Raw genomic sequence first — 27,207 nt, forward strand, 5'->3', positions numbered from 1 at the left:
CCTATCCCGGAGACTACTTCCCAGGGAACAGAAGTGGAGTGCAATAGAGCGTGAAGCCTTTGCAGTGGTATGGGCTCTGAAGAAGTTGCGGCCATACCTGTTTGGCTCGCACTTCCTAGTTCAGACCGACCACAGACCCCTTCGTTGGCTGATGCAAATGAAGGGGGAGAATCCCAAGTTGTTGAGGTGGTCTATTTCCCTACAGGGGATGGACTTTCAGGTGGAACATCGGCCTGGAGTGGACCACGCCAATGCAGACGGTCTCTCAAGGTATTTCCGCCTTAGTGATGAGAACTCCCAAGGGGTTGGGTAGCTCTCCCCACTTTCAGCTGGGGGGGACGCGTGTTAGACCTGTCAGCCCTTTGGGTGGTCCCTCCTCATCATTATTTATTTTGTCCCACTTTTGCCTCAAACCCAGTTTGAATTTTTCCTTTTTGGGAACCACCAGACTTTTTAGTGTTGCTGCAGATTCAGGGAGCCATTTTAGCTACCCCTGAAACTTCTGTCTGAGGGCCTGGAGCACAAAATGGTGGCCACCTGTGACATCACCAGCATCCACTGGAACCTACCAGCACCTTCCAGAACATTCCAGGAGATTCCAGAACTCTGTGACAGTTGGAGACCGTTTAGAATGTTGGGAGGATAAGAGAGGCAGTTGGCAGTTGAAGCTGGCAGTTGGCACCTGACTGGTGAAGAGAGAGGAGCACAACAGTGAAGGAGGAAGGAGTGAAGCAGCAGGGGTGGAAACTTGTGCCTGGAGTGGGGTCCATAAACCCACCCTTGATACTTGTCCCTACTGATGGATCCCAGCCTATAGCCCTGTGTGGGAAGAAGACAGAAGAAACTTATCCTAAGGACCTGGACAGCAGGAACAGGCCTTAGAACCAAGAAAACAGCAAGATTCTGACCTGAGAACTGGTTTCCCTGGAGTCCGGCGTCGAGTAGCCTGACGACCTGGAGCCCGAGGTGGAGAAGCGGCGCTGACTGAAGTAGCAGACGTCGTACCCGGAGCCGCCAGAGGTCGTGAGAGGGCGCCGACGTAGGTCGTGAGGAATACCAGAGGTCGAGGAGGAAGTGAACCGAGGTCGAGCGAGCGGCGTCATCGGAGGAGTGAAGTCCGCCCTCCGGAGTCGTCGGAGACCGAGGTAGAGGAGCACCGGAGGTCGGGAGTGAGGATCGCACTCCGGAGTCGCCCGGAGCCTGTGAGGAGGAGCACCGGAGGTCGGGGGTGAGGATCGCACCCCGGAGTCGCCGGAAGTCGACATCGAGGCCAGGCCGGCCGACGTCATCGGAGCCGAGAGCGCCATCGGACCGGAGCCGCCCGAAGTCGACATCGTGAAGAGACTGCCCGACGCCGTCGAATCGGAGGTCGAGATCGAACCGAGGCCACCGACATCGGACCGGAACCGCCTGCCGGCGTCGTCAAAGAACTGACATTGTGCCGAGGCCGCCGAGACCGAACCGGAACCGCCTCACGGCGTCGACACGACTCCAGCGGCGTCGGAACATCAGAAAAAGGGCAGTAAGTGGAGTAGAGGGCGCCTAAGGCCCTGTGGAGACCTGAGAGACTGCTCTAAGGGGCTAGGGAGGTGCTGAAACCAACCTGACTGTGCAAGGGGTGAACTGGGACTAACCTAGAGAGGTTGTGTGGAGAGAGAAAGCCAGGGCACTGGTATTCCCCCCTTTGATCTACCTCAGCTTAGGCCTCAGCCTTGTCCCAGCCAGGGAGTAGCCCCCCCCCTCAAGCCTTCCACAACCCTACAAGCTGTGCCTGGGCCAAATCAGCCCTTAAGAATTGAAGTGTCATCTGATTACATGAGTGTTGCTGTATACTTTTAATTATTTATTGGGGGTACTGTATTTATTGAATTTTTACCTATTTATTGCTGCACTATATTTATAGGTCCACAGGACTTGATGGTGTACAATATTTATTGGTACAGTATTTATTGCCTCAAAGTATTTAATTGTCTGTATATATTGCACTTGTATTTATGCCCTGTTATTTATGATCACCCCTATTTATTTCATCAAACAGCCAATATTTATTTGACCTGCACTAATTGAAACTTGTATATTGTGATTGACCTATTTATTTTTCCAATCAGCAACTAAGAGAAAAAGATAAAGAAAGAATATTTTCATAATTTTTACGGTGTGGAGTCGTTTTTGGAACGGATGCACGCATGGTTATTGTATGGGTATATTGTATGCTTAGCACTGCGCCTGTTTCCTGACCACTCGAGCCAAGCTACCACAGTGTGTTCGGGGAGTCCACCACCACCCTGCGGAGTGGGAGTGGGCGTTTCCAACAGTCGTTTTCTATCAAGAAAGTTAAATAGAGGTAGTTGCCTGAAAAATAAAAAAAGAAAGTCCCTCAGCAGAAAGCAATTAAGGTATTTTACTGACTTCTACTGGTCGTTTTCTATCAAGACAGTTAAATAGAAGCAGTTGAACAAGCAGGAAGCAATTCTGGTATTTTACTGACCTCTACTGGTCGTTTTCTATCAAGACAGTGAAATAGAGGCAGTTGAACAGAAAAAAAGTCCCTAAACGGAAGCATACAAGTCCTAGGGCTGATCTCCAGAGCCCACAAAGTACATACACATATAAATATATACTAAAGTATATACAAGAGGTCTTGAATGCTCGACCTAAAAACATGATGTGCTTTAAGATGTGGCCCATGACTGCTCACTCACTCAGAGTTCCGAAAGCCACCGATTTGGCAGTTGCAGATGGAAAGCACAGGACGAGGTCGCACCTACCTGGCCTCCTTCTTTTCTACAATAAACTTGGAAAGAGGATTTACACTTGCCTCGAAGTCTGTCAACGTTGAACCTGGCGACGAGTTGTTTGGCATAAGTCCACCCTATTTCTTACACTTTCCTCCTTTGGGAAGCATGACGTACTGCGATTTACCCTTGTAGTGCACTGTGGTTTTGCCACTTCATTGTGGGTAAATTCCAGAGTACAATCTGGCCCTTGAGTGACTAGCTCGGCATTTTGGCTGAGGTAGCTTACCAACCGGGGCCTTTGTGAGTAAGTGTCTTTTGAAGCAGACGAAGGACTCCTTCCAGCCTCATTTGCTGCTGTGCAACATGTGACCAGTGATGGCAACACGTGATGTGCTGCTGCCATTTCAGATTGGGGCATAGTTCATTGCTACACATAGGAAAGTAGACTTTTGAAGTGGTTTTCCTCACATGTGGTGACTATTTCAGAAGGATTTCCACCGTTTTCACTTGCTTTGCAACCATTCCTTGGACAGTTCTGTGGCACTGTATATTCAGGAGTATTGGATCTGCTGGGGTTAATTGGGCTAATCTTGAAAGAGTTAATAGAATTGCCATTTCTACTTGAGCATGGTAATCTTGGAGCGGGTGGAGTGGTTGGGAAGTTATGAGCTGGAGCATGGAACAGTTCAGTTAACCTTTTGCTGGCCATAAAGCAACACAGCATCTTCTTAGTACGAGAGAAATGTATGTTTTAGGTAAACCACCCTCAAAGCTCCATCGACTGAGCAGAGCTATACTGCAATTCTAATTCTGCTACAAGTTCCGCAGTCATGGTCAGGCTGCTAATCAGATGATCAGTTTGGAAACTGGCAGAAGTTTATTTTAACTTTCTAACTAGCCGCACCCATAAGGTCAGACTTTGCCTTTTCAAAACATCTGATATTAGGAGGAATGCAGGGTACCCAAAGGCTCTCCACTTAACCACTTCGATTGAACATCTTCAACAAGCCGCTGTTAATCATTAGGGAAAGAATCCTGCAGTTCCATTTATATAGAGATGCTGTTTTCGCACTAAAACAAAATAGGAACATTTAATAAAAGTAGAGCTGGTCGCCTCTAGTTAAATATGTCAGATTTTGTTCGTGCCGCGCCTGCCATGCCGATAAAGACTACACTTCCCAGAAGGCTTGGCGGAAGAAGCGGATATAGGGGCCGGCGGCGCTCAGGAAGTTGCGCATTATTTTGTTTCATGGACGTATTCGCGCTCTCGGCTGGAGAACGGGAGAGGTCAGCGTCGTGGAGTGCTCTGTCCTTGGAGGAAGGAAATCCCGTAGTGTTTGATGACCGGAGTAGCACCCACGGATCTCGCGAGTACCGACGACCGTCTTTGTTTGGAGAACATCGGGGGAGCGGAATACGGCGGTAGGCAAAGCCGCGTATTGCCGTTCCTTCAGGGGCCACAGTGCGCCTGGTGGCATTCACGCTACCGTAGTGGGAGGAACGCAGCGGAGTACGGCGGTAGAGTGCCGCGTACTTCCGTGAGCGGGAGCAAGAGCTTTGGGGACTGACACCAGCTCCACAAAGGAGTATAGCGGCTGGGTGTACCGCATGATACCGTGAGAGCATATTTTGAGAACCGTAAAAAAATACATTATTGAAACCAGCGGAATACTGTGGTGGCGTTTAACCACGTATCGCTGTAAGGATTCAAAGAACCATGTTCTAAGTTATGGGCAAATACCAAAGGTGGTGAGGATATACCGCTATTTTGGAAACGTTTCTTTCTGTTGCGTATCTAAGACTATAAGTTCTAGTGTTGAACATTCCAAGTGGTCACGATCCTGGAACGTATTTGTTGTACGAGGTGAAGACAACCTCGGTGGAGATCAAAGAGATTCTGTCGCTTAAACTTTACTTTAAAAGGAGAGGGGAACCCTGATCCCGGATTTACGTTTCATTGTGTGGGAACCTTGTAAATGGCTATAGAGACCACTAGCAGATAGCAAGCACGAACTGTGGGGTATGTATGAGTGAGCATTAATGAAGGAGGGGTTTTGCCTGCAAGTGGTGGTTGAATGCAACGCTTGTGCTTTTCTTCCGTTTCTCTAGCGACATACCGAGAGTACAGAAAAAGAGCTTCGCCACGTTCCAAAACAGTGTTCTCAGCAGTAGCCAGATTATGCTACGCAGAAAGAATACCCTTAGTGAGAATTATTGAGAGTAGACTGTTTTACGGTATTAATTGTTTGCCTTTCTTGTTGCAGGTTCTTTTCCCACACTGTCCCTTCCTTTTCCCTTTCCCTCGCCCGATCATTCGAACTTCTCTATCTGGGTGTTGGAAAGATCCGGATTTGGACCTCTTATTTCAGCTGCGACTGAATCCTGCGGAGCTGGGCCTGACAAAATAAAAGTGAACAAATATTGAACGCCATAGACTTAAAGCTTCAGCTGTTAAGATTAGACACCAGAATGGTTTGCAACACCGACATTCCTCCGAATTAGCAACATATTTGGGCATTGTACGAATCCCAAACCTCAACTTTCAATCCAATTCAGGCAAGTGGCCAAATTGACCATCTTTTGTCTAAGAAAATTAAAACAAACAGTGCCTTAAATTGACAAAATGAGCCATAACAGTAGTCACTCTTAGAAATTCTAAAGTAGACTATGCTATAGAAGTAGTGGGTGGCGGCTCTAACAGTCATACAGCATGGCTTCATGATGTACCAACAAATGAGCAAAACTGGGTCTTAACTAATGAAAGGAAGACTTAAATTATCAGGACTGACCTAAACCTTTGAAATGAGTTGGCATTAGTCAAATGGAGGTTTAAAATGACCTGTATGGTATTTAAATGGCTTTCAGATATGTTAAAGAGGTCGATAGCCTCGGAAGGACAAAAATGACGGCATAGCCGAAAGTAGGCAGGACTAACAAGCCAAACACCAATCACAATGCAAAATTTATGATTGAAACCAATCAAAAATATGGCCGGAAAGTAGGCAGAGCTTCCCCCTGCTATAGTGTATACTGCATGCCTCGCACAGCGAGCACCGCGTTGCACTGCAACGCTATGCGAGACCTAAAAAGGTTTAGGGGTTCCCTTTATCCCTTCTAGGGACATCACCAAGCTAAAAACAAAAATAAAATGTAAATATCACTCACAGGGCATTATGAGGCGCTCCTTGGTAAGAGCAGTGGATAATAAATGAGTGGCTCTGGCTTTCTCTGGGTCTCCCGGTCCCAACTGGGACACCCACTGTTTTGCTTTTCACTTTGCGGGCCATGGGGTGGAGCCAGCGGGCCCTTATGGGCTCCTTCCAAGAAGCCCCAATTAACGGGGGCCAAGCAGGAGCCAGCATTTTTTTTTTAAGGAGTGCACTGGTGCCCTCCTGGGCTCCCTACACCATTATTTTATTTGGGGGAGACAGTGAAGCCCCTATGGCCCACGTGCTCCCTGCTCCTGGTGAAGCTGGTATATTACCCTGCAGCAGGTCCATTGTTTGGAGCTACAGGGGGAGTCCCAGGCAGCCTGCAGCCCAACCAGGTACCCTGCCTGCTGGATCCCCTGCTTGCACGCATCCCGGGTGCAGTGGGAGCCAGCATTGCTCCGGCCAGGCGAAAGCATTTGTCCTTTGCTCCCGCCGGGTGGGAGTAATTCACTACCTTACCCAAGAACGCGGACAGGTAAAAAGCTTTTGTGCTCCTACCTTGCAGTAGCTGCTTTGTGCTCTTGCTGGTTGGAAGCACAAACCTTTTTCCCAGCCCGCACTCTCGGGCAGGGAAACAGATGGTGTCCCGGGGTTGACTCAAAGCTCCTGGAAAAACATGTCAACAAAGACCTTTCTGCATTTCTTGAATCCAATGAGATCCTCAACTCCACTCAAATGGGGTTTAGAGCACAGCACAGAAACAGCTCTGCTGGCAGAGGTCGTGGAATTAATACGACTGTTGGATCAAGGAGGCTCGGCAGCAGTCCTTTTAGAAATTGGTGCAGCCTTCAATACAGTAGATCATGCCACACTTATCCGGTGGATATCAAATGTGGATATTGATGGCCAAGCACTAAAATGGCTTTCGTCCTTTCTGGACAATTGATCCTTTCAGGTGTTAGATCAATCCTGGTATTCAGACAGTCTTCCTTTAAGCTGTGGGGTGCCTCTGAGGTCTTCCCTGACTCCCACTCTTTTTAATGTTTAGATGTACAACCTGGCTGAAATTGTGCACTCCTATGGGTTGTCATTGGTCTCCTATGCAGATGACACTCAGCTGGTGATTTCAATCTCCACAGACCCCAGCTCAAGCCACCTCAGTCTGGTCCCTTGTATTCAGGAAGTGGCCAGATGGATGGCTAACTGTAAATTAAAGCTCAATGAATACAAGATTCGGGTCATATTACTGGGTAACAATTTTAGCAATTGGGTCCAGACCCTTGTGCTGGACTGCCTGTATAGGCTCCCCAGCCCTAAATGTGTGATAAAGAGTCTTGGAATGTGGCTGGATTCCCACCTTACAATGGATCACCAAGTCAAAAAACGTGCTGCTAATTGCTTTGGTGTCTTAAGACTGTTGGGAAAGGTTCTTAATCTTCCCCCTTTTTTAGCCAGAAGATTGATCGTCCAGGCTCTCATAATCTCATGCCTGAATTATGGTAATGTCTTATACCTTGGTTTGCCTCAATATGTGGTCAAAAGGATGCAGGTCATCCAGAATGTCGCTGTGCAGCGTCTTATGGTATTCCCAAGACACCAGCCTGCAAAAAGGCACTGAAAGACTGCCACTAGCTCCCGGTTGAGCAGCGAGGGCAATTAAAGGCCTTATGTATTTTGCACAGAGCACTTAATAAGAAAGGCCCCCTTTTGTTAAGACCTTTAGCCACCCCATATATTCCTAGGATGTCTCTACGATCCTCTTCAGCACATTTGCCTAAGGTTCCTAAGATCTGCAGGTCTCGCAATGTCCCATTTGACACCCAAAATTTGGAATACTCTTCCATTTGAATTACGTCAGTGACCAACAAACTTTCTTTTCATAAGGCCCTGAAAACTTGGCTGTATAGTAATTAATTTTCTCTTCTGCAGTGATCTGGGTAAACTATGAGGAATGTTCTAGTGCTAGGAGACCTTCACGTTTTACAAGAATCTCAGAATAGAATAGAATAGAAAATATGTGCTCCGCCAAAGCAATGTCCTGCATTATCGCGCCAACTGCTATTTTCAGCATACTGTCAACTGTAGTTATTCTACGCAGGGTCGCTGATGGGACCTACTGTCTTTCGTTGGCCCATATTAAATAACGAAGGTGGCCCTCACTCAGAAGGCTGTGTGTTGTAGACTTTTCCTAAGGCAGGTGAATGAGTTGGGGCCCACCCTTATCCAACTCAGATGGGCGCACACGGGCCTGTTGTTTGCACGGGCACGTCCTGCACTGCGGGAGTGAAGGGAACGTTATAAGCGTTGGTGCTGCTGCCCCTCCCTGCAGTCGTCAACACAAAAAGGACTTCTGGAGGATAGAGTCCCCTAGATCAGGACACGAGCGTCCAATTTGTTTCCAAACCACTATTTGGTAATCGCCATTATTGTTTGAAATATTTCTTTTTAAATAGTGAATCCTATTGGGTTACAAATTGACCATCCTCATGAACATTAATGTGGTAGATTGCAACTTGCGACCTGTTAGGAATGACAGCCATCACAGAAATTGTGGCCTTCAGAGGTCAGCAGACAACAATGTCTTTCTTTTTTTTAAATACAACTTGTTTTCTTTAAAGGGAAACAGGAAACATTAAAAGTGTAAGTTTTGTTTTTTAGAGTAGGCAGTGGTCCTGCCCACTGCCTACTCTTAAAAAATGTTTTGTCAGCAATCACAACGGAGAAGGGGTCCCTTTGCGAATGGCTTACCACCTTCGGTGAGGACGTGGTAAAAGGTTAATGTTTTGCAAATAGATTTTGGTCGCAAAACATAAATACATACCAATCTGATTCAGTATTTGAAAAAGGGCCGACCTAAATACGCCCCTTCTAAATACAGGAATGCAAACCCAAATTGTCATTCTGCAGAATCACAGTTTATAGTTTTTACATAAAAAGCATGTTTGTGGTTGTACAGAATAAGGACATTTGCGACCTCAAAATTGCTTCGGAGCTCTGGCCTTTAGTGCCTCAGTATCTGTTTTCTACGATGGTGAGAACTGTCTTAAGTCATTCCATGCCCTCCTTAAGTCGATGTTAAATTGCAGCCTTACTTCTTGTTGTGTTTTGCCTTGTGTCCCTGCGCGGACACCGTAATGTGTGCGCACACGGGTGTCACCTCCGGGCACCCGTACCTGCTGTGAGGTCACCAGCTGTCAACTGACCGTTGACAGTTGACAGCTGATCACCCTGCCACCTGCACATTGTTCTTCATCCAGGCTTTCCCCTGGAATCCATGTTGGCAAGTTGTTAATTAAAGTACTTCAGCTCTTCACTCTGACTCGTGAGTACTTTAGAAAAGTGGCGACGAGGGCCAACACGGAAAACCCACGCGAATGAAACAGTGATTTTAATATTAAGGAAAAAACAACCTGTGAAACATCTTACAAGAAAAAACAAAAGACTTTTTGAGCGTGATTTCAGCTGTGACATTTAGCAGAAAAAGAAGATTCAGAAGAAAGGTTGGTGCATCTTTTCGTGGCAAGTTTAAAATATCTCAAAAAGAAGAAAATTAGAACATTGGAATTTTGGCATTCAGAAAATAAAGACGATCTACTCGTCTCATCTTACGTGATGAAATGAAGACGATGCAAGTCTATGATTTAAGAACTGACGCAGCGCGTTTTCAATAGACTATCACTGTGAGGAAAAAACGACGAAGGGAGTAAGAAGACAAAAAAAACAACAAAAAGGTAATCGTCACAAGCATGAATGAGTGTCAAATTGAAGAGATAAATGTGAAAAACTGTAAATGGGTGTTGAGTACAGTATTACAACGGTAACTTTGGTAAGCGCATGAGATTATCACCAAAGAAATTCACCTCAGACTTCTCAACTGTAAAAAACGAATTGTCAACTGCCGCAACGATCAGCTGAAGAGCGCGTTAGTTTCGTCATTCCACTGACGTAGGACACGTATTACTACACAGAGTAAGCGGCCATCTTAATTTAAAAAGTCAGCGTTCCAGCCAACGTGCACTGAACGTAAGCACCATCTTAATGTAAGTAAACAAAGTACGCGATCAAGGCAACGACGCGTTCACCATTAACGCGAATTCTTCATGAAATGATCGAATGCTAGCCACAGAGTCTACACAAGGAAAAAGAAAAGAATAAACAACACGGTACTGAACGTACATATTTCCAAACGTGCACATTGTATATTGGGAAGATAAAAGTATGAACTGCAAGTATAATAAATACAGTTATTCCTTCTGTGCTTAAACTTACATCTTGTGCCATAGGCTGCATTTGACACTGCGTTCTGCACTAAATATACAAAGATGTATGGAAAAACTTTGGCTTATAGTAAAAATACATACAAAGAAGGTTATACTTTATTATTCTCATTCCCTCTTGTTTAAGAACACGCTGCACAGAAAATTAAAATTAAACTTAACCATATACTAAAAAATAAAATATGGCTTCAGGATGCATTTGGAATCTTTCTCCACCAGAAACATTCCTACGTGGTGGGGGAGAACCAACTCTAAAATGGGAAGAATGGAGAGAGTATTTTTTGAACTACATCTCAACCTTAGAGGAGGATGATGAAGTGAAACCAGAAAAACAATACAAAATGTTAATGCATTGTCTGGGTGCAGGAGGGATAAAGGTATATAATTCAATTAACAAAAAAGTGAGAGCAGAAAATGAAGGAGATATATTCATGAACGCAATTGATGATTTAAACACATACTACAAACCTACAGTTTGTGTGGGAGTGGATCGCTATTAATTTTTTCATCGCAAACAGGGTAAAGAGGAATCTATTGACGACTATGTCTCTGCATTAAAAAACCTTGCAATAAATTGTAGATTCGGAGCGCTCCACGATGAATTTATAAGAGACCAAATCATAATGCAAGGGTCGAATGAAAATATCCAAGTCAATTTATGGGCTAAAGGAGAGTACCCCTTACAGAATATAATTGACATAGCGCGCAAGGCGGAACTAACAGGACGGTGCGCTAAAGCAGTACTTACAGAAAATAAAGAAAAGAAAGAGAGTGAAAATGTAAGCACAGTAAATGACCAAAAAATGATTTCTAAACAAATTTGGAGACAGAAAGGATTCAAGCCACAGAACAGAAAATATGAAACACAAAAATGGGGACAGTGTTACAGATGTGGTAGTACTTCACATCTAGCCAACGAATTAAAATGCCCTGCTCGTGACGCAAGATGCACTAATTGCGGCATCAAGGGACATTTCTACAAAGCATGCAATAAAAGGAAGACCAAACAAATAAAGATAGTTGACGAAACTGATGAGTATGAATATGCAGAATCAGACGAAGAAAATATGAACATGTTTATCCTAAACATAGATGATGAACAAAATGTTGGATCTAAAGATGGTAATGCAACTAAAACAAAAAAAACAGTTTGTAACATGACTATTGGTGGAATTAAGATTAGTATCGTGGCAGACTCAGGTTCGCCTTATACGACAGTAAATGAAAAAGTATGGTTTGACAAATTCAAGGACATTCTTGGTGATCATTTAAAAAACCCAGATAAAATCATTCACAGGCGAACGAATAGATGTCTGTGGTTACAGAGATTTAAAATTTGAATTCAAAGGCAGAGAAACCGCCGGAAAATTGTATGTTTCTAAGGTTGGTCCTTCAGTCCTGGGTGGAGGGACCAAGGAAACTTAGGTATAATTTTAGATCCTACAAAAAGTGACCCTGTAATGAGTATAACGGATCACGAAGACCAGGCAAGGACCTTGCAAAAAAAATTCCCTAAGGTTTTTAGTGGAAAAGTAGGTGCATTGGTTGGATACCAACACAGAATAAGACTCAAGCCAATAACTATCCCTATAGTACACAAAGTAAGAAACATACCCTTCGCTGTAAGAAAAGAAGTCAAAGACCAATTAGACAAACTCCTTGAGGAGGGTATAATCGAGAAAGTAGATGCGTCTGAGTGGGTTGCACGCTTGGTGATTGCTAAACGGTCCAATGGAAAAATGAGACTTTGTGTGGACCTTCGAGACCTTAACAAAAGTATAGTGGTTGAGCAATACCCACTTCCTAAAATTAATGAAATGTTGGCAACCACTAAGGGAATACAGTGGTTTTCCACAATTGATTTGAAGTCGGCCTATCACCAAGTGCCACTCCATCGTGATAGTAAGAGTCTGACGACCTTTATAACACAATTTGGATGCTACAGATTCACACGTGTCCCTTTCGGTCTCGCATCAGCAGCCGCAATGTTCCAGAGACTCATGAACAACATATTTGAAGGAGTACCTGACATCCTAATATTTCAAGATGACATCCTAGTCATGGGGAGAACTAAGGAGGAACATGACCGAAGAGTACATCAAGTACTCCGTATTCTGGAGGACAAGGGCTTGACAGCTGAGTACCAGAAGTGCAAATTTGCGTGTACATCTGTCAATTATCTTGGTCACTGCATTATAGGTGAAGGTGTCAGCCCAAAAAAGGAGCTATTACAAGCAATAAAAGAATCACCTGTCCCCACCAACAAGGATGAACTAAGGTCATTCTTGGGAATGGTGGAGTTTTACTCAAAGTTCATCAAGAATTTTTCACAAAAGACACATGAACTAAGACAGCTCATTAAAATGAGAAACAAATTTGAGTGGACAGTGGAATGTGAAGAAAAATTCAACAGTGTAAAGAAAGATTTGTGCACGGCTCTTCCCCTTCAAGGATTTGACACAACCTTAAACACTTTCATCACAACTGACGCAAGCAACAGGGTCTAGGTGCAGTGCTAACCCAAAAGGACACTAGAGGTAAGGAGTATACTGTAGCATTTGCTTCACGCTCGCTCACTCCTGCAGAGGAAAACTTTTCAGTCATAGAACGAGAAGCCCTGGCTTGTGTTTGGGCTTTAGAACGTTTCAGACATTTTGTATGGGGAAGGAAAGTAACATTATGCACTGATCATAAACCTTTGACAAAAGTTTTAACGACAAAGGGTTTATACACAGCATCTCCTAGATTTGCCAGACTATCTGTGCGCCTATTCGATTTTATGTATAAAATAGAATATGTCCCAGGAGTGAAAAATGTCGTAGCAGATTTTCTAAGCAGGATGCCAGTAGGAAAGGCAAGCGAAGATGAAGAAGCTAAAATGGAGGAGAATGCTGTTGCTAGTGTATTAGAACAAACTTGCGGAATAACCAAGGAGGAGTGGTTCAAAGAACAGGAGAGAGACAGTACAATAAGTAAGGTTATTCCAATGATAAAGAATGGTTGGGTAGAAAAACAAAAACTAACAGATAATTACAAGGCATTTTGGGAAGTAAAGAATGAATTATCTAACGAAGATGGGTTCCTCCTAAGAAGTGGAAAGTATGTCCCACCTTGCACAATAAGAAGCAGAATACTTAAACTATGTCATGAAGGACATTTAGAGATAGTAAAAACAAAAGGAAGAGTAAAGAACATGTACTGGTGGCCAGGTATGAATTTGGAAATTGAAAGAACAGTTAGGGAATGTACCTTGTGCATGAACTCTGACAAAGCACAGGTAATGTACAGACCACCCCTACAGCCCTTACCTATCCCAGGCATGCCATGGGAAAGAATAGGAATAGACATAATGGGTCCCATTCAAGACAGTCACGAAAAGTGGTATGTGATGGTCATGATCGATCATCTAACAAAATGACCAGATGTGAGATTCACAAACGATCCTGTATCTAGGAACATCGTGAAGTTCATGGATGAGGTTTTCACCCGAGAGGGTCTACCAAAACAGATCGTGAGTGATAATGGCACTCAGTTCACCTCTGAGTTATTCAAAAGTTACATAAAGAAAAATAGCATTGACCATAAGACTACATCAGTTTATCATCCTGCCGGAAATGGGGCAGTGGAAAGATTTAACAGAGTCATTAAAGGGGTGATTCAGATAGCCAACGGCAACAATCTTAATTGGAAACAAGAAACTCTAAAGACTGTTTGGGCGTACAGAATAACCCCGAGCGAATCTACCGGTCTCAGTCCTTTTGTTATGATGCGTGGAAGGACCCCATTATCCAGAGACAATGTGGGTTGGATCAGAGCAGGAAAAATAATTGACTGGTCAACTCCGCATGTTCTGGAAAAACTTAAGCAGTCACAGTCACCTGCAAAAGAAAATTACGACAGGAAACAACGGAAGTAAGCCAGTAAATCTAAAGGAGGGAGACGTGGTCAAAGTAAAGAGGAGTGGCCACATCGCCAAAGGACAGAATAAGTTCACACCTCCCTTAACAGTGCAAGAGGTTTACTGCAACTCTGCTCTCCTCAGTGATGGAAAGGTGTGGCATTTCTCCAATCTTGCGCCATTTAAGCACCTAAATAATGACTCTACCACTGGCTCATCCCAGGTTGTCAACAGTGACAATAAAATTGTTAACAGACAGAAACGTCCTTATTTTTCCGATGAGGATTCCGAATGGGAGTACAACACAGAAGACAGACCCGTTGGTAGTCAAGGAGAGGATGAAAACACCGGGATTGTTGACAGACAGCTTTTGCCCACTACCAAGGAAAGAGTCAGACGGAGGTTGCCCACAATACCGGATCGAAGCAATGTTGACCCAGTTACAACCAGTAGGTCTGGTATACTTTTAGGGCCACCTACTAGGTTTAGAGATTTCGTTTGTGAGTAACATCTTCACTGCCTCCTTCCCTTTCTTTCCATTTCTTTCCCCCCCCCCCCCTTCTTTTCCCATAGGAGGAAGATGTGTTGTGTTTTGCCTTGTGTCCCTGCGCGGACACCGTAATGTGTGCGCACACGTGTAGCGTGCTGAACAACAGGAACCATACATAAGCACGAATCCAAGTCCGGGAATGATTTCTGATCATAGTTTAATTTCACCAGTAAAATAATACAAAGAGCTCACGGCAAAGGAAAGACACCCTCCGTAAACCCAGGCAACTGTACGAATAACAAACAGACCTCGAATCCTAGAATACAGAGATAATGGAACGAATGACACAGTACAATTCCAATCTAAAGAATAACACATTTAAAGGAACAGATACAGCATACTACATACCCCCCCCCCCCATTATAACAAAACAAATAAATAAATAAATAAATAAACAAATAAATAAATAAATAAATAAACAGCAACACAGTTAATATAAAATATAATCTTTCAACTTGACAGGTGGCCCACAAACACGATGGTTACGTGCATTCTCATCAGGTGCAGGAGAGATAACATCTGGAATAGGTGAAGAATTCACACATGAAGAACTTGCACTAGAAGAAACATTTTCAAAATCTGGACCAAAAGTGAAATCTGAGCTATCCTCAACACTCCTGTTAGCATACACTCTGTTAAAAATGTTAACTTGAGGTTCAGAAATTTTGACCACACTGTTCTTGCTCCACCACCCTCCATTCTCTAAAAACAGTGACGGTTTACTAACTTTGATGATTCTAACTGGCAAGGAAAATCTGGACTGGCCTTTGCAAACTCTAAACGGTTTTTTGATTAGAACCCAATCACCGGGTTTAAAATCAACTTGAGACCTGAGATTTTTATCATAACACTCTTTTTGCACTAGTTGTTTTTTAGCCACAGTTTCACTAGTTATGTGATGGTCTGCTGGCATGTTCCTTCTCTTTCCCAAATCAGAACCAGAAGCCAAATTATTAAACCAATTAGGCATCAATTTTGACTTAGCTTCTCTGCCTCTGAGAGCTTTAAACGGGATAACATTAGTGGTGGAATGGGGTGTGTTGAGATATGCCCAAACCTTGTTTTGTATGAAAACACCCACATCTACATTAGAGGCTAAAGCAGTTTGCACACCTTCTTTTATGAAGCGGTTCGCCCTCTCCACTAAGCCATTCGAAGCTGGGCAATACAAAGCAACTTTGAGATGTTGGATATCATTGCTATTTAATAATTCAGTAACCTGATTTGACAAGAAATGTTGACCATTGTCAGTGACAACATAATTGGGATTGCCTTCAATCTTAAAAATATTCTTTAAAAACAATATGACAGAAGCTGAATTTTGAGCATCTACAAAAGAATAATAAATCCATTTGGAGTGGTAATCAATTGCAACGATACAGTATCTTTTCTCCGCAGGAAGTAAAGAAAAAGGGCCTGAAAAATCAATGGCAATTTTATCCCACGGAAGATCTGGGAATGGAACTGGGTATAAAGGTTTACTGTGCATTTTCCAATGTTTGTCCGAAACAACACAAGCTGGACAGTTCTCTATGAATGATCTTACTTGCTTGTCTAAACTAGGCCACCAATAAATGCTCCGGAGTTTCTTACACGTTGCTGAGATGCCTAAATGGCCCTCATGAGCAAAATTTATGAGTTTAACCCGTAAATCCGTTGGAGGAATGAAAAGGCCATTTCTAAGACAAACACCATTATCAAATGAAAGCTCTTCACTAACTTGTGCATAGGACCTAAGCTCATTATCTAGGTTTTTTGGATTAGGCCATCTAGTTTTAATGAAAATTCCAACTTTCCCCAATGATTTATCCTTAGACATAGCAGATGTCCATTCATCCTGTGAGATTTTGTTGGAGCATGTGGCAACGGCATCAACTAAACCAACCACACAATCTTTGGAAAAATTGTTCTCACCTTCGCTTGAGTCAGGAAGGGGAATAAGAGATAAACAGTCTGCTCGTACATTTTTCCCTCCTTGAATATATTTCACATTGAGGTTATACTCTTGAAGCTTGGAAAGTAGTCTAACTAATCTGGCAGATGACTTACCTAAACCATTCCCAGATAATAAAGAAACCAATGGTTTGTGGTCTGTAAAGATTTCACACGGAATGCCCCAAATATATGTTTTGAATTTTTCAGTGGCCCATACTATGGCCAGTGCTTCCCGTTCAATAGTGCTATAGTTAGACTCGGTAGATGTTAAAGCTCAGGATGCAAAGGCAATAGTACTCTCCTTACCATCCACCCACTGGCCGAAAACTGCCCCAAGACCTATTTGACTAGCATCTACACACATGAAAGGTTTGGCACTTGGCACAAAAGGGTGTAATGCTGGTGCATTAATAACCAGAAGTTTAACTTGATTAAAACATTCCTGAAGTGTGTCATCCCATGTGAACTTGGAGCCTTTCTTGAGTAAGGACCTCAGTGGCTGAACAATTTGTGCATAACCAGGGACGAACCTAGCGTAATATTCACAAAGGCCAAGGAAAGAACGCAACGCGTCTTTGTCTGTTGGAGGAGGAGCATTACGTATGGCTTCAGCATTGCAAAATTTTGGTTTGATGCCTTCGTTGGAAATAAGATGACCCAAATATTCAACCTCGTGAACTAATAGCTTGCATTTACTAGCTTTGACAGTCATACCTTTGTCTTGCAGTATGGTGAAAACCTTATTAAGAATAAGTGTGTGTTCTTCCTCAGTCTCTGTGTGGACCAAAATGTCGTCTTGAAATGCCTGGACCTGTCGAAAATCACCAAATAGGTTATCCATGAGTTTTTGAAACACACTTGCGGCTGATGCTAGACCAAACGGTAATCTCAAGTATTTAAATGCACCGAATGGTGTCACAAAAGCAGTAAGTGGTTGCGAAGTGGATGATAGATGGATCTGATGGTATGCTGAATGCAAATCGATCGTAGAAAAGAATTTAGATTTACCAATGTTTGCGAGCATTTCATGAATGTGTGGTAACGGGTGGCAGTCTACAAGGATGTCCTGGTTAAGGGATCTAAGGTCAACACACAGCCTGAGGTCGCCAGACTTTTTCTTCTGTAAAACTACTGGAGAAACCCATTCAGAAGCATCTATTGGGGCAATGATACCCTCCGTTTGCAAGTTGGATAGGAGAGTTTTCAAATCCTCTCTGATGCTAATAGGGATTGGTCTTACTTTGTGTACAACTGGAATGGCATGCTTTTTAAGGACAATAGTATGTTCAAACCCCTTGACAGTACCAACACAATTCTTAAATACATTTGGAAATAGTTGTGCAAACGTGTCAATAATGGAAGTTTGGTTAACAATAGACAAAATATCAGATGGTACATCTCCTAAAACAATAGGGGGATCTTGACCCGGACGTAAAATGATACCTAATAAGGCGAGATCCTTCCAACCAACGATGTCTCTGCCTTTGATAGCTACATAAATTTTGGTTTTGATTGATCTGCCCAAACAAATCAGTGTATCCCAGAAGTAACCTATTAAATCAATATCTTGTTCTCCGAATGCTTTTGGGTTAATGTCAGGAGGAAGCAAAGGAAACTTGTTAGGCCATAATCTATAAAATGTAACATCAGCTAAAATGGTAACTGGTGCACCTGAATCTGCCATAGCTAGAACAACTTTGTTATCAATACAGATATCTGTGAATGGCCCTTTAATGGGTTTGTCAGAATACTCAGGAATATCAATGGTAACCACTATATTGGAAAACTGGGAAGTGCAATCTTGAATTTCAGGAGGGTCGACAGTAACATTAGAAATTCTAATTCTGTTAGGGTTACTGTTGGTATTGTACGATGTGTAATTAGACCTTTTGTTGCAAACACTTTGAAGGTGTCCAAATTTTTGACATTTACCACATTTTTTCCCTAAAGCTGGGCAGGACGGGTTATTACCAATGTGGTTTCTTGATCCACAACGGAAACAAATTAATTGTGTTCTAGGGTTTTGGTTTCTCATGAACCTTCTATCGGGATATTGTTTTGGATTAATGGCGCAAACAGTGTTCTCTTCAGAGATAAAATTTGTGGTTTGAGGTAAAGCTTGTTGGGAACCACCTTGTGTAAGTAACTGCATGGGTTGAACACTAGATAAGACTTTGGACGTAACAATTGACCTCTCAATGCTTTTTGCGATATCAATTGTTTTGGTCAAAGTGGGATTGCAAGAGGTGAGTAATCGTTCTTGTATTTTCTTGGAAAAGCAATGGAACACGAATTGATCCCTTATATATGTGTCAACATTTGCACCAAAATCACATTTTTCAGCCAGTACTCTCAAGTTCGCAATGTAATCCTCTACTGAGTCATCTGATGCCTGTTTACACATCGCAAAGTTGAATCTTTCAAGAAGAACGCTTGTTGAATCAGGGTATTGTTTCCCCATACGTAGTTTGGCTTCCACAAAAACATTCCAAATAGTGTCTTCGGACGTAGGTGCTGGGTAATGTGGAAGGTTCTCAAAGACTCTACGTCCGGCAGCGCCTAAATGGTTGAGCAGTAATGCTAACTTCCTGGTAGGAGCATAAGCATCCGCACCAATAGCAGTTAGGTAATTCTCAAAATCTTTTAACCACTCTGTCCACTTCAGTTCGGGTTTACCTGGTTTTAAAAGAAAAGGAGTAGGCTGGATGACTCCTTGAGCAGTTGCCATAACAAATGAAGCTGTGAAATAAAATAATACACCAAAAATAAAATACAAAACCAGGAAACAAAAAGTTAATTGAGGCAAGCGGCGTGTGGGTTTTGAAAGACGACACTCAATTATTGAGTTGCATCGAGATTTATGCATTAATGGGTGTAAAACCACCAAAATCGAGTGTTTGTATGAAACTGGTTGTATAAATTGCTTCAAAACTTTCTCAAGATGGCCGCCGACGTAGGACGTCAGTACGCTCCCATGAGGCTTTGCTGTCTTCCTGTCGAGGCAGACGTGGAATGCCAGAAGGATGAAACGCCAGGTGGAACGTCTCCGTAATGAAGGCTCTGAAGGTTCTGAGCGCTCTTTCGGAGTTCGAGACGAGTGGCGCGAGCACCCAATGACGTGCAAGGTAATGCCCCGTAAATTCAAACTTTAACTGCTGTAATTATTAAAGTCCCGAAAGCGCTTCCTTAAATCTGTTTGCGCAAGCGCCTGACCCACCTCAATGATCCGCACTGTTCCGGTGGGCGGCAGCATGAAGATAGGGACGGCCGGTGAGCTCTGAGTTCTGTTGGTCAGTATGCCAACTGACGATCTTCAAACCCCACTCCTGGTACCATAAAATGTAGCGTGCTGAACAACAGGAACCATACATAAGCACGAATCCAAGTCCGGGAATGATTTCTGATCGTAGTTTAATTTCACCAGTAAAATAATACAAAGAGCTCACGGCAAAGGAAAGACAACCTCCGTAAACCCAGGCAACTGTACGAATAACAAACAGACCTCGAATCCTAGAATACAGAGATAATGGAACGAATGACACAGTACAATTCCAATCTAAAGAATAACACAGTTAAAGGAACAGATACAGCATACTACAACACGGGTGTCACCTCCGGGCACCCGTACGTGCTGTGAGGTCACCAGCTGTCAACTGACCGTTGACAGCTGATCACCCTGCCACCTGCACGTTGTTCTTCATCCAGGCTTTCCCCTGGAATCCGTGTTGGCAAGTTGTTAATTAAAGTACTTCAGCTCTTCACTCTGACTCGTGAGTCCTTTACACTTCTATGCTTTCGAAATGCGTCGGGTTTTAGTTTTCAAACTCTGGTCACCATAAGCAATGTGTGCTTTTTAAGACCAAGAACATATTTTTCTTTAAGCACTGTGTTTTTTAAAATGAATCTTCCCCAACAATAACATTATACAAAAAAAAAACTAGCATTGGCTACGCTAAAAAAAAAAAAAAGGGCAACCAATGCCAGTCTTGTTGGCTGTGTCATTGCTTGTCATAACTACCGCGGGGTTGCGCAAATTGCTAAAGAGTTGTCAAACAAAGCGGTTACTGAGAACTGTACACGCGAGAGGTGAGCAGCAGAACTGTTCTCCTGTAGCCATCCCATTCGTAGCAACGCACCACCATATAGCAAGTAATGCTTCTTCAAAGCCCGTTACTGGGTACCAACCACCCCATTCTGCTCCGGTACCTGCCTGGTTCTGCTTCTCTATGTATTCAACCTGCACGTCTCACGCCGTCCTACTTCAATTGGCAACAGGTAGAACGACGCTGTGTCTGGTAACCACAGCAACGACCCTTGCGTATGACGTAGAAGCTAAAAGGCGTCAGTTGGAAAAAAAAAGATTGTCAGTAAGCAGAAGTGGGACTGCGAAGTGTTGGCCATGATACTGTTTATCCTATGGCCAATGAAGAATAGTTTTATACAGCACTATTACAGTTGTAATGAAGATTGTTTTATAGAAGCAGATTAATCGGTGTTTCCGATTATTTTGCAATGTTGTTGATGGAGCATAAGTTTGCGTGCGAACAGGGTGTCGCTATTGAAATCAGGCTTTCGCAGTGCATTTTGAAAACATGCTTTTTTTTCTAGCGAGTCAACAGCGATATGTTGGTACTTGACCCTCTGCGGAAGTCTTTAAAAATAGCAGTTTTCTCTTCTCAGGCAGAAGTCTGTTTTCTCTTTCAGTCGCCACGGCTTTGCTGCTAGTCTGTCTTTTGTTTTTGTACTGTCACCGGCCTCCTCTCCAGCCTCACTGTTTCTGTACCCGTTCCTCAGAGTGTGAGAGAACTTTCGTGACAGGGAAGATGGCGTCCACCGCGGCAGGGAAACAGCGCATACCGAAAGTGGCAAAGGTGAGTGTGGCGGTCCGAGAACAAAGTAAAAATAAAATGCGATAAAGAGACTTCAGGCTCCACACCCAAGGCTACAGAGGAATGTGTTTTACTGAAAGATACTCCGTGAAGCCTACCAGATGTTTATTTGAGAGTAAGACTAATCGAAAAGTTCAGATTGTGTGTTGTGCGTACTGGTGTGTGCAGTTGATACAAATTGGTGTTTACATCTGTTGCTTGAAGGACCTCTCTGACGTCATCCGAAACGCGACGATCTTTTAGATTTAGTACTTCTTCAGATGGAATGTGGATTAGATGCTCTGGTCTTGCTACGCGTTGATCTCTGTAGTCATATTTTTTTACGCAACTGCACTAAATTACAAGGATTTGAACACATGACCTGCAGATTACACCTTGGGATTTAACATAACCAATCTGTTTATTTTTCTTGCCTTTTATCTCCTTTCAAATGTTTTTTTTTTTGTGCTTCTGTGTCCCTTTTCATTCTTTTCGTCATATTCTTGTCTAGGTCCATGCCCTTCAATTTGATTTTTATATATTCTTTCATTTCCTTTGTGTGTCCTCGGTTTAGTTTTTATGATTTCCCCCTTTCTCAGAATACTCTCTTCTCCCTCCTGTTTTACTCTGGTTGACTTCACAGCTGTTAAAGATGTGACCAAAGTAATGGGAGTCAAAAGTGCACTGAATATTGGAAAGGCCCCCATCATATGAGCAGATTCATAAAATGGATGCAGCCTCTGGGACATCTGAGCCAAATCCTAGTTGGAAAATAACATGTTGCCAGATTTCAGATCCTTAGGCGTGCTTAAGCCACGTATTTCTTTGTTTTGTACAGTGCATTACACCCGAGCGGGCCTCTCTTTAATGTTAAAAGGGGGTGGGGACAAGGAATACAAGGAGTACACCGAATCTAATTAGCATAGATGCTGTATGAGGTCAATGAAAGTTATGTCCCAATCATATAATATCCTTCACTTTAAAGTGAATAGGTATATCATGTTTTTCACATATGCTTACACTAGTGCTTCCGTTCTAGTTGCAGAGGATGTGCAATTAGTTTCATGGAGTTTTGCAGTAATCGCAGTGTTGGGGTTGGAATGTCCCCTGTATAGTATACCGGTGTATCTCCTGGCCCCGAGCGTCTTACTGCCTGTGTATCTGGAATCCTGACTTTTATTTTGGCCCTAGTGTCATGCCAGTATATCTCTGTGTGCGGAGACCCAGGTCTGTCTCTGAATATTTGAGGTCCTGGACTTGTCCTGTGACCTGAAGGGGCTTACCAAGCTGTATGATAATAGTGGACAGAGGACTACAGCCCTTATCCTATGTGAAACACATAATGTGGTTGTGGCAGCATACCATGTTTTAAGATTGATAGTGTGATCAGAACTTTTTGCTTGTCTTACAGAGTGTGGCTACAGGCCCTAGTTTTCTAGAGTTAAGATGTTATGTCTATGCCCAGAACCTTGTCCTGTCATTTTGTATGTTGAGTGTGTGTACCTGTGCAGTAATAAGACTCCGTGTAAGAGTATCTAAGTACTAAAGTCCGTCTCATACATTTTTGGATACCTCTGGTTGACACAGCTCAAAACGGAGGATGAGGACAGCTTCCCAGACAGTGAAAGTGTATTGTGTGCATTACTGTTTTGGAGGGTGGCAATACAGACACTGAAGTGAGGAGTTTGAGACAGGGCTACCTTTAGAATTTCCATGAGGACTTTTGTTAGCATGGGGTTGCTGATTAGTTGCACTGCCTTTTGGTTGATGCTATCAGTGAATGGTGGGGCTGCAGTTTCTGGTGTGTTAGTTGGAAAGGTTTCTAGGTGAGACCTGCCCTTTTTTCTGCTCTGATTCCTGCTTTAGAGAGACTGATAACAACCAGGTGCAGAAACCTCACACCTCATTGGGCCTGTTTTGTGGAGGTTTCTGTTTGGTGACCGCCTCATTGTTACCTGTTGTGAGAAGCATCACTCTACACGAAGGCTGTATCTAGGGAGCAACCAGAGAGTGACACTTGAAAGGATAACCACACCAAACTGGTTATGAAGTTGGAGATGAAATCCACATCCTCTCTCTAGAAAATGTGTGTGAAAGTGAGACTAAAACCACCCCATTTTGATCTAGTTCGAAGTCCCTCGTGACCAAAAAAGGGTGTGCACCGAAAAGTACTCTAAGGACTGCTGTGTGACTAGGGCTGTTGTCTGTCTTGCAGCCCGTCTCCTATAATGGAGGGGACATCACCTGAAGTCTCCACTTTCTGCTCGAGGAGCTGAGTTTCTTTCCTAGAACCCCATCTGCTTTCTGATAGAGGGAAAGACTCTGCCTGACTCTGCAAGAGGAGAAGCTCATTGGATCCCAGGGACTGAGGAACACTCAGAGGAAACAAAATACCTGATAGCAAAGCCAGTAGGGACCCGTGCTACAGAAGGTCCCCATGGTCTCTCAGACAAGTTCCTGACAGGGACTGCTTCAAGCATTTGTGAGTGCATCGACCCAATCAAGACTGCAATTGCCTGTGCTGTCCCCATCGGTGCTGCAACTGCCTGCATTGTCCCCATCAGTGCTAAGTCTGCCTAGGTTACTGCACCAGTCTGACCATAACCTAAACCAGAGTCGGCCGAATTTCCCATCTGGGGCTAACTCCTCTTCTGTGTCTGGACAGAGCTGCTGCATCCCGACCCATAACTGCACAGCAGTGCCAGAGCAGCTGCTCACTGATAAAGGGAGGTATGAGCTGCGCCCGGCCTCTTTGGCGGTGGCTACAGTTGCTCATAGCCTCCTTGGCATAATATAACAAAGCATATGCAGTATGACGTATATGCTTTGTTATATTAGGTGATTATGAAAACAACGAAAGAGTGTGCCTTCTTACGAGAAGAGCAGGCATGAAGAATCTTACTAGATTCGTTTGAAAGCCCTCACTCACCAACCTAGTTGGTGACATGCTTCATCATTGGGCCCCACCCGGAGAGGCCGAGAGCCTCCCCGGTGTGCTTCAACGCCAGAATAACTTCAGAGCAGGATTGATTGATTGATTGGGTGACAGTGGCAGTGAAAGTGTGGGTGTAGTGATTAAAATGTGATGGTTAAAAATGTCTAGATTGTGTCCAAACAAACCTTTTATTAGTCGGCCAATCAGACACGCTAAAAACAAAGTGTGGGGTCAACATGTTTCTGCCTACGTGGTGCTATTTACCAGGCATTCTTCAGGACCAAAGACCTGTACCTCGGCGGTATGAGCCGGATGGTTCCAAAGGGCAGAAGTAGGTACTGAGTGGGTGCCAGGCAGTGAAGGCGGTGTGCCATTTCTGCCACCACCCCATTCCGAGACCCATGGTGTGATAAAAGATTACACCGCATGTGCAATCTGGTTTCTCTAAATAGAGCAACCTTTTCTATGATTTCATTTTTTTCACTTAATTTTTCACTTTCACGTCCTCTGGTTAGGGTGGGCCTTAGCGCGCGCATACCGCAGAGGTAGAGGTCTTTGGTCCAGAAGAATGCCTGGTAAATAGCACCACGTAGGCAGAAACATGTTGACCTTACACAATGGGGCATAACTGAAATATCTATCCAGTTTTCGCACCCCACACTTTGTTTTTAGCGTGTCTGATTGGCCAACTAATAAAAGGTTTGTTTGGACACAATCTAGACATTTTTAACCATCACATTTTAATCACTACACCTACTCTTTCACTGTCACCCAATCAATCAATCCTGCTCTGCCGTAATTCTGGCGTTGAAGCACACCGGGGAGGCACTCAGCCTCTCCTGGTGGGGCCCAATGATGAAGCATGTCACCAACTAGGTTGGTGAGTGAGGGCTTTCAAAAGAATCTAGTAAGATTCTTCATGCCTGCTCTTCTCGTAAGAAGGCTCACTCTTTTGTTGTTTTCATTACCTTGATTGGGGGACCAAGAGTGCTCCTTACTTAATTTTCCTTTCTCTCCTGTTGATAACAAATACTAGGTGATTAGACAAAATAATATGATACACTGCAACACTTAAACGTCAAATACAGTATACAGACACGCACATATTCCTTCTGTACGTTCTTAATTGTTATATTTATGTTGCCACAAAAAGTTATCAAACTATACAGACAAGTAATCAAACTGAGAAAGGTGTGGTTAATAACAGCAGGTGTGGCTGAATAGGTCACTATGGTCCATTCACAATATTAAATTGAATCAAGATCGATTTATGAGTAAGAAATATGGTTAATTTTTCCCCACGCCATACCGTATATACTTTGTTATACTGATAGATCTGGTGCGGTGGAGTTACATGGGCGAACTCCTGGTTTGGTATATACCCTGGCCTCCTTGCTGGCGCTGACAACGGTGCTGTCTCTTGCTACAAGCTCTCTGTCTGCAGAAGGACAATGAGGCCTCCAGATCTGCTCAGTAGGAACGTGAGAGACTAAACACTTTACTCACAACTCCACCAGAGAAAAGAACCCAGAGAAACGTGAACTGAGTGCACATTTTGACATATGAGGTAGTTGACACTGCACATGAATCTAATTTATGGTACTGTCATAAAAGCTGGGTGTGGCATGGGAGAGAGTAGAAGCCATCAAGGAGTGTTACTGGGCGGGATTAGCGTGAGGAAAGTCAGTGTATGTAGCATCACAAGGGAGAATTGTAATTGGGATCTCTGCCCTGTATACTGGATTGAATTGTGTTGTATTCAGTACTGTTGTGTGATTAAAAAGTCTCTTAAAGACAAGCACTGTGCTGAACATTAGGTTATTGTGTTTGTTGATTGATTGTTGAGTTCTCTGCCCATGAACCCCACAATATTTCTCAGGAAAGCCTATGACTGCTCACCCTCAGTATACTGAGTCACGTGCTGCAGGGGATGTTGTTGACCCAATTTGCAGAGCTATTGTTGGACATACACCAGTAGCAAACAACCTCAACCACCATGGTTGGGGCTCAGTATCTCCTCTCTGGCCGGTGGCCCTATGAACAGGGTCTGACACACAATGCAGTAGAAGTCGCATGCATACTGCAGGGGCTGCAATGAGTGCTGTAACAGTCACTCTAAGACTACTGCAAAGTGGCTGGCAGCACTTTTAAAACTCACAAATAAATCAAAAGTATAAACTCACATTTCCACTTAATGGCGTTGCAGCATTGTCCAGGGCCTTAGTTCAAGCAAGGAAAATTAGCTTCTGATTGCTCTTTGGGTCCTACAGCGTATCATTAATTGGGGATTAGTGGACCCCAGGGTGCCTGTGCCACTGCATCTAATGCACAATTGATAGCAGGTGGAAAGAAAACCAAACAATGTATCACCAACCTTGTTTGGTTTCCCTTGTCAATTCTTTCTAATCATTGTTTAGTAATTTAAAAATGCTTCAATTTGCCATGAAATGAATTTACTGCAGCTTAGAATTGGGGCCTTTTTGGGTCTGGATTTTGAGATTGTGTTAGCCGTCTCGTCAGACTATAGCTTTTCCAAAAATTGTATACATTAGATACATACAAAGAAGGGCTTAATTTACTTGTCTGTTCCATCATCATTGACATTTCTTTAAAAAAAAGGTTTTTCTTTATATTTAACAAAAGAAAACAAACCATAACAAAGTCGGTTACAGTCATGCAGTAACATACATTACTAGGCCATACATCATACAATACACTATTCTAGTCATGACGGTCCTCCTGAGAAATCAGCTTCAAAATTTCCACATAGTCATACCGTAGTGCCGTTGGATTTCTCTTTCCTTTGGATGCTAGGGAACCATTACCTGCCCGTAGGTTTAAAGGGCACACCCCT

At 43.4% G+C, this 27,207-nt stretch overlaps 2 protein-coding genes across 3 annotated transcripts in view; one reads left to right on the forward strand and one right to left on the reverse strand.

Moving 5' to 3' along the window:
* The window catches only part of CFAP61 (cilia and flagella associated protein 61), a 2,048,453-nt gene extending 2,027,574 nt beyond the window's left edge, over positions 1–20,879 (reverse strand). For both annotated transcript variants that reach the window (XM_085612416.1, XM_085612415.1), the window contains exon 1: positions 20,761–20,879. The gene's annotated coding sequence lies outside the window, so the exon portion shown is untranslated. The remainder of the gene's footprint in view (positions 1–20,760) is intronic.
* A 385-nt stretch (positions 20,880–21,264) lies between these two features.
* Positions 21,265–27,207, forward strand: part of CRNKL1 (crooked neck pre-mRNA splicing factor 1) — a 142,765-nt gene continuing 136,822 nt past the window's right edge. The window contains exon 1 of the mRNA XM_085612418.1: positions 21,265–21,421. Coding sequence (XP_085468544.1) covers positions 21,374–21,421 — 48 coding nt within the window. The 5' untranslated portion in view covers positions 21,265–21,373. The remainder of the gene's footprint in view (positions 21,422–27,207) is intronic.

Source organism: Triturus cristatus, chromosome 6 (assembly GCF_964204655.1).
Source record: "Triturus cristatus chromosome 6, aTriCri1.1, whole genome shotgun sequence".
Lineage (NCBI taxonomy): Eukaryota > Metazoa > Chordata > Amphibia > Caudata > Salamandridae > Triturus > Triturus cristatus.